General features: G+C 40.1%; 1 protein-coding gene across 1 annotated transcript in view; it reads right to left on the bottom strand.

Annotated features, from left to right (window-relative positions):
- LOC111147366 (probable C-mannosyltransferase DPY19L2) overlaps positions 1-555 on the bottom strand; it is an 85,329-nt gene extending 84,774 nt beyond the window's left edge. Inside the window, exon 1 of the mRNA XM_022503370.1 lies at positions 180-555. Coding sequence (XP_022359078.1) covers positions 180-555 — 376 coding nt within the window. The remainder of the gene's footprint in view (positions 1-179) is intronic.
- Positions 556-8,153: the final 7,598 nt, after the last annotated feature.

Raw genomic sequence — 8,153 nt, forward strand, 5'->3', positions numbered from 1 at the left:
CAAGAGCAAAGGGAGCTGGAACTCTTGTCCGAGATTTTCTCGAGTTTGGACATTGTCATTAGGACGGCTAAGCTTGTTTGTTAAACTGATCTTTAAGACTCACCCAAACCACCTGACACCCCAGGCTCAGAGGGCACCCTCCAGCCTTGCCACGGCCTCTCCCGGCCCGTTCTGCTCACCTATGCCCAGAGAGGTCCTGCTGTTGACCTGCCGTCTCCGCAACTGCTGCACCTTGTCGCGGAGCTGCTCCAGCAAACAGTTGAGGAACTGGAAGCGGCCGAGAAGGAGGGTCTTTGCGACCACCTCCATTTGCATGCAATTCTGCGCGTTCGGATTTCGGGTCCTCCGCGGCGAGTAGCCTCGGGCGCCCCCCGGCAGGATCCCCCCGCCTACGGGCAACGGAGGCTGCGGCTTTTCCACCTGCGCCTGCGGCTCCTCCATCTCCGGCTCCCCGGCTCCGGTGGCCAGGCGCCGCCGCCTGGACGGCATGGCGCGGGAGGAGTGCGCCGGCTCTGAAGCCGCTTCTTTGAACTTACTCCTCGTCTGCCCGACCATTTTCTCATAGTCCCTGTTCGGATGGAGCTGGGTCTCTCTGGCGCGGGCCCCGCCCGGTCGGGCGAGGTCCCTAGGGTCCTAGTTCGGCTCACAGCCTCAACGACTTGCCCCGGCCGCCGTTGCCGGCCGCCCGGTCGTCATGACGACCGGGAAAGCTGAAGGGCGGGGCCTGAGATCCCTGCGGCCCTGCGCTGCTCGTGCGTCCTCCACGCGCCCCGCGCACCATCTCGGCGCGCAGGCCACGCGCACGGCCTTAGGGCTCTGCGTCACGTGCATCCCCCCAGGCGCACCGTCCGCCGCGCGGCGCCGACGCACTGGCCCACGCAAGTCCCGCGCGCATCCTCGCGCGCCCGAAGACTTGTGCCCCGCTGGGCTGCAGGGTCCGACGCGCTGGTGGGGAGGTCGGAGGAATTCTCTTCGATTTCTTTCTTTTTTTCCAGTACAGGCTTAGCTTTTTTATTTTTACCAAAAGGTCATTTCTACCGAAACGTCTGGAAGTAATTAAAAGGTAAGCGATCTTAGTTGAAAGAAAGAGCCATAGAAAGAGCGAGGGAAGAAAGGGGTGCGCCTCCCACTTTGGGAACAGCTTTCTCCCTGCCCTGAACACCTTGCATTGGACATTGAGTTTCTCCTACATAGTGGGATTGGCCCACGGCCATAGGCAACATGTGGCAGAACAGGCCGAGCCAGGTGAGTCTAACCTCAAGGCCCCGGGTTGGCCCAACAGCTGGCTGATACCGGCTTTCCCTTTGGAGGACGGCGTTTATAAATCCATTCTTGAAGTATGTGGGCCTTGAAATTGAAAGTGATTTTATCAGAAAAAAAAAATGTGTTTATTAAGGAATAGCAGAGAAATGCAATTCAGGACATATGGGCAAAACGATAGGCAAGTACAACAAAGGAGAGAAACTTTGGAGAAGGAGCCAGTTGAGAGGGGTTATTTTGAACAAAAATCCACTGGACAACATTAAGAGTGCACGGTGAAGAGGACTTCTCATTGGAAGAGTTGCCGGCTTAGCGAAGTTCTTGCGGGAGATAAAATTTACACCTTTTCCTGTTAGGGCTTTTAAGGGATGATTCTTTGTAGTTGTTGAGTCTTCCGTTCGGGGTCTGTAGTTCACCTCCACTGGCACAGTGAGGGAGCTCCCCCTTCTGGCCTATAGACTCCATTTGAAATGAGGTTTCCTTTTATTAATTTTCACAAGTGAAATTATGTGTCCCAAGAATGTTGCCAAGACAGAACTCCTTGCGCATAGAATCATTGTGCTCAGTGCTCTCACCTTCCTAAACCAGACCCTACCAAGCCCCATAGTCACTACATAGCCATACATGATGCCATAGCAGCTGGCAAAGCTTTATGGACGGGGTTCATTGATATTTTCCACGTCCTCTGGCACCACTGGAGTCCACACTGTTTCACTTTCCATTTGTTTTGAACTCCCTAATCCCCACCTCCCCCATCTAGTAATCTATGGCTCATTATGGTCAGATTAATTTTCCTGATACAACATCTCTCAGAAATGTTCATGGTTCTCATAGTCCACAAATGAAATGTAGTGTCTTCAATAATGTGCCCCAATCTGCCTTTTCAACTTTAATTTTCCACTTCTGTGGACACAGATCTTCCATTAATTTTGAGTGAGTTTAGAAGGAGTTTGAGTTACGCTCTCTGGAGATTGTGAGACTTCATAACTATCCCTTTACTCATACCAGAAAACTACCATATGCATTTCTCCCTGTGCATCTGAGTTCTTTCACCTTCCAAGCCCCAGCCTACATTAATTCCCCCTTCTCTAAAGGTCTAAAGCAACTATCAACAAGTATTCATCTTGTTACTTATTTAAACTCAGTAAGTTCTGTTACAAATTTGTTTTGTAAGCTTTATTCAGGGAGCATTTCTACATTCCTGGCACTATGGGTTTTTTCTTCTTCTTCTTCTTCTTCTTTTTTTTTTTATTGGTGCTTAAAATATTGTCTCATTTAAGTCATATAGTAACTTTGTACAAGTTAGAAAACTGAGGATCAGGGCTATAGTAATTTGCCCAAGTTTTAACAGTTAATAAGTTGTCCAATAGTGAGTTTAAAATGAAAGGTATTTATAGGGTGGCTGATAAAAATATATTATTGAATAAATACGCAAACTCAAAATACCTTATTTTTTTAAAAGATTTTATTTATTTATTTGACAAACAGAGATCACAAGTAGGCAGAGAGGCAGGCAGAGAGAGAGGAGGAAGCAGGCTCCCTGCCGAGCAGAGAGCCCAGGACCCCGGGATCATTACCTGAGCCGAAGGCAGAGGCTTTAACCCACTGAGACACCCAGGTGCCCCCAAAATGCCTTATTTTTATGTTTTAATATTTTTGAGAACAGTAAGTGGAATGTTATATTATTTTTATTAGAGTTATATTAGATTCATAAAACGAACTGGGTAGATTTGGACCTTTTTGTATTAGAACATCTGGTTTGGGAACCTTTTTTATCCTTTAATCTTTCAGTTTCCTTCATGGTTATTGGTCCATCTACATTGTCTGCCTCTTCTGGGGACAATTTGAGAAATTTGTATTTTCCCTTAGACATTTCAAGTTGGCTGAATTCTGCATCCTACTCTACCTGAGGTTAATATGATTATGTGTGTTTAAAAAAAAAAAAGTGATTGCCCGATGAATCTGTTTATCCATAAACTCTGTGTGATTTTAACAGATGTGTTTCTTTTAAGCTGTATGTTGTTGAAAATTTTTAAGATAATCTGAGGGTCCTTGTTTATATAGATTATTCATTTAAGTGATTTTATATACTTTATGTTTTTTTCATGAGGGGTGGGCATTTTTGTGGGAAGGAAGGAGTGGCTGCTACTGGGAAGTTGACCAGATGTCATTTTCAGTGCCATTTTCCTATATAGTTCTGTAGTGAACGTTCTGATTTTGGTTTCCTACCCTTCCGTTTATGTTCCATTTCTTATGTTACACTTTTTGGTCAATTTGTTTGCTTCCTGGAATTTCCAGTTGCCTCTTGGATCACTGATTGTATTAACAGAATAAAGCATATTCTTATATCCTTGGTTTAGCCCTTGAAAGTACTAATATGGTCACTTTTTCTATTTAAAAAATAATTTTTATAAGAATATTCATTGTATTATTGTTTCTACTGGTGAAAATTAGAAACAATCTCAACATCAAATAATGAATTATAGAACACTCATGCAGTGAAGTGTCCCCACATTGACATATTCATTCATTTGAATATTGAATAATATTGAAAATACTCATGATATAGTGTTTAAGGTGTAAGAAGCAGAATGTATATGATTTAGGCATATAGTAAATACATGATTAAGTATATATCAAGTTCCATTTTAAATCTTTTACATAGTGAACTCATACGTGGAAGATTCCTGTGGTGTGACCTTAAGCTAGTAACTTAGCCACCCTAATAGTAATCTTCTGAAAAATGCTGAAGCACCTAAAACAAATACATGCTTAATTTTAAAAAAAGTTCCTATATCTTGTCTAGATGACCGTATTAAAATTATACAGGTCAGTATTACTTAATATTTTGCTAACCTGAATTCTTTTTCATTAAATTATATTTCTGTGCAGTTCTATTACTAGACAGTAATATGAGTTCTAGGTTCATTAGTTAACTTTAAAAAAACTGAGAGACCGTTGCATAAATATGCGTTTTCTTACTAAGAAGAGGAATAGATTTGTGTATGTGAGGGAAAACATAGCTGAATAGAATCATGGCACATTTTCATCTTTCTATAACTTCCAACAGCAGTCACTTATTTTACTTAGTTATTTTGAACAGTTATTTGAGTTGTATATTAGCTACATTCTTATTAATGACAATATCTTAAACCAATATGCCTGATACTTATCTATGATGAACTGATAATTAAAATAAAACATTATAATTTGAGGGGCACCTGGGTGGCTCAGTGGGTTAAGCCATTGCCTTTGGCTCAGGTCATGATCTCAGAGTCCTGGGATCGAGCCCCACATCGGGCTCTCTGCTCAGAGGGGAGCCTTCTTCCCCCTCTCTCTCTGCCTGCCTCTCTGCCTACTTGTGATCTCTCTCTCTCTCTCTCTCTCTCTCTCTGTCAAATAAATAAAATCTTTTAAAAAAAATAATTGATATAATACAATATATTCTTGAATATTGTATCCTATTTAAAGTGAATATGCCTCGTGATTTAGCAAGTCATTTCTCTTACCTAGAGATTTCTAATTCAGTCTGTTATATAAAACTCATTTGTTTTCTCTTTGTCTCTCTTAGTAAAGCCATTGGTAATTTTTAACCCCCAAAAATGCAGTGAAACAAAATAACCAGCAGATGGCAATAATGACTTATAAATCAGAATTTTAAAAATTTCAGTAGTTTTAAAATTTGTTCTTAAAAAAAGAAAAAAATCACTATTCTTGTAATAAATCAGTTTACTAAATATGACATGTAGGGAAACTCCAAATTTAATCCCACATAAAAATAATTCTGTTGCATATTTTATATATCAAATGATTAAGATACTCACGACCAACATTTGGTTTTTGAAATAATAATGACTGCTTAAATTTATTCAATTAATTTTTTATCAAGTTTAAATGTTTGAACTTCACATAAATATAAATTGAAGTGGATAGCTAAGTTATATCTATATCTAGCTTGATTATATGGATCAGGAAAGAGAGGTAATTCAGAACATCATTTTGAAAAGGTTAAATTTTCCACTATAATTTAATAACTTACCAAACCAATTTCACTTTAATTAATACTCTTCTGCATAAAAGATGGGTTTTTATCTGTGTTGTTTCACACTTTCTTATACATTAAGGTACTTTTTTCCTCTTCAGCGGTACAAGGAGTTGGAATTGGCGTCAAAGTGTGTACCTCTAGCCTGTCACCATTAGATACTTCCACCAAAGATGGTAGCAGAGTTTTTAGGATCTCATAATTATGTCAACTGTAATTGAACTGCATATCCAAGATTCTTTTAGAGCCATTTTATTTAGTCATTTCTTCCTTTCAGTTAAGAAGTTTTAGAAGGGTGAACCAAATGAAACTCTTCTATTTTTGTAGGACTTCCTATAAAATTGCAAAGACAAAGAAACTTTTTAATTTAATCATGTATCTCTTTTCTTTTGTCTCCAAAAAATAGGATATCTATAGGTATGTGCTTCTTGGTGACTGTGGGTTTTCTAATTGGTCTGTTTCTATATGTTAAAAGATCTTTCAAATTCTTCTTCGGCAAGTTGCCTCCACTAAAAGAAATGTTTTTGCACATGTGTATTTTATAAAACAACTACTTCAGTCTAAAACCGTTACACATCTTGGATTGATTCATTTTTTAAATAGTATGTTTGATGCTGTTGATTTACTTTATAGATCCTCCTTTAATTCTAGTTGGATGCAGATGCTGCTTCATAGGAGAAAATGGAAAGTCACCAGGTTGTGGCTAAGCATACAGCTTGAACGTAAACACGTCTGTATGTAGTGCTTTGCATGAGGCTGCCTTTTCATCCACATGAGAAAGGTACCAATGATAAGCTGGAATTTCTAGGAGTTCTACTCTATTTTCTGTGTCCACGAGGGGCTTATTCTCTTTCTAAAACTGGAGCTCCTTCTGCCATCCATACTCTGCTCAGTTGTTACCAAGCCTATATTAGATGAAATGAGATCTCTTTGCCCTTGACAGCTTTATATAGGCAGAGTTCATTCAAAGTATTTGATTCTGATTAGTATTTGTACAAATACCTAAGTAGCAAGAAAAATAAGCGTCTTGAGTCATACAGTGCCCTGTATCCAACTCTCTTCTTACCACTGCTTCCCTTCTATCCTCATTTGTGTCCCCCTGCGTTCAGATTCCACCCTGAGGGTCTTCCTCTCTGCAGTCTACCCCACAGTTTATCCTCATCCTGTACTCCAGTTGTTCCACTTCACTGTCAGTCCAGATGAGCTAAGCCTATCTCCCTCTAACCTGTTCAGCCCAGCCCCAACCTGGCCTCCCCTCCATCCCTGGTCTCTGTTCTGGGTCCTCCCTGCTGTCCAGCCTTTTGGTATCATGGACTGCATTACTTCTATGCTATAGCAGAACTAAGTTGGAACCAGACTATAAGGGAGAAGGAAAAACATCCCTAAGTGAGTGATAAGTGTTTACATTAAAACCACCAGACTCTTGCTTTGGGCAGCAGAGTCCTGCTTTCACATAGATACTGACCCATCCCCAAAAGATAAATTTCCTATTTTTTGCCATAACCTAAAACTCTTCTTGAGATGCTTACCAGTGACAGTACTATAATCTACTAAGAGAGGATTTGTTGGGTTATGCAGGTTTTATGTTTCTTGATTAAGGTTGTTTATATGGGTTCAGTAAAGGTAATGTAGACTTTCAAAAAAATTTTCTTTTTTTAGTATATGTGCTGCCGAAGCGAGCACTCAAAAAAATTTCTTAACATTTAGAAATATTTGGGGCACCTGGGTGGCTAAGTGGGTTAAAGCCTCTGCCTTCGGCTCAGGTCATGGTCCCAGGGTCCTGGGATCGAGCCCCGCATTGGGCTCTCTGCTTAGCAGGGAGCCTGCTTCCACCTCTCTCTCTCTCTACCTGCCTCTCTGCCTAATTGTGATCTCTGTCTGTCAAATAAATAAATAAATCTTTAAAAAAATTTTAGAAATATTTGAGGGGGTAGCATGGTATCTCAGTTACGAGTACAGACGGGATTTGAATCCTGGCTATCTTGCCTATCTACATTCTGAGCACTAGTTTTCTCTACACCATAGCTTTTTCATACCTCAAATGGAAATAATACTAGCTCCTACCTCAGAGAACTGTTGCATAAATTAAATAATGTATATAAAGTGCATAGATATAGCAAATGTTCTATAAAAGATAGAAGTTAATGCCATATCAAGGCTCAGGGAAGAGAGGGAATTATTTATATCATATTTTTCCTGCCCTAGGGAGTCCAAAGATTTAGTTACGATTCTTTCTAGGAAAAAAACCTGGAGGGGATAAAAATAAATTAATATAAATGGAGGGTCTAAGGCCATACAGTGCTATCAAATAGGCAGTATTATCTTCCTTTTACAAGTTAAAAAAAAATGAGGTAGGGAGAGGATTCTAGAATGCCCACTCTTAACTCACAAGTATGTAAGATTTATTCCTCTTGAAGTCCTCAAAGTTGACAAGTTGGGCACTAAAAATGGAAATAAAATACTTGCTGCATAGCTTTTTCTATTATGTTTTAAAGTAACAGTGAGCTATAATTCACATACCATAGAAGACATTCTTTTAAAGTGTAGAATTCAGTGATTTGAGTATATTCACAAAGTTGTGCAACCATCACTACTAGTTCCATGTTTTCACTACCCCCAAAAAAGGCCCCCATGTCCGTTGGCAGTAATTCTCATTCCTCCTTCCTCCCAGCCCCGGGTAACTACTAATCTGCCTTCTATCTCTATGACTATACCTATGCTATCTATCTCTATGACTATACCTATGCTAGGTATTTTGTATAAATGGAATCAAACAATATGTGGTTTTCTGTGTCTGGCTCCTTTTACAGGTTTTCAAGGTTCATCCACGTTGTACTATTTATCAGTATTT

This window comes from Enhydra lutris, unplaced genomic scaffold (assembly GCF_002288905.1).
Source record: "Enhydra lutris kenyoni isolate GAN:26980312 unplaced genomic scaffold, ASM228890v2 scaffoldscaffold16, whole genome shotgun sequence".
In the NCBI taxonomy this organism is placed as follows: domain Eukaryota; kingdom Metazoa; phylum Chordata; class Mammalia; order Carnivora; family Mustelidae; genus Enhydra; species Enhydra lutris.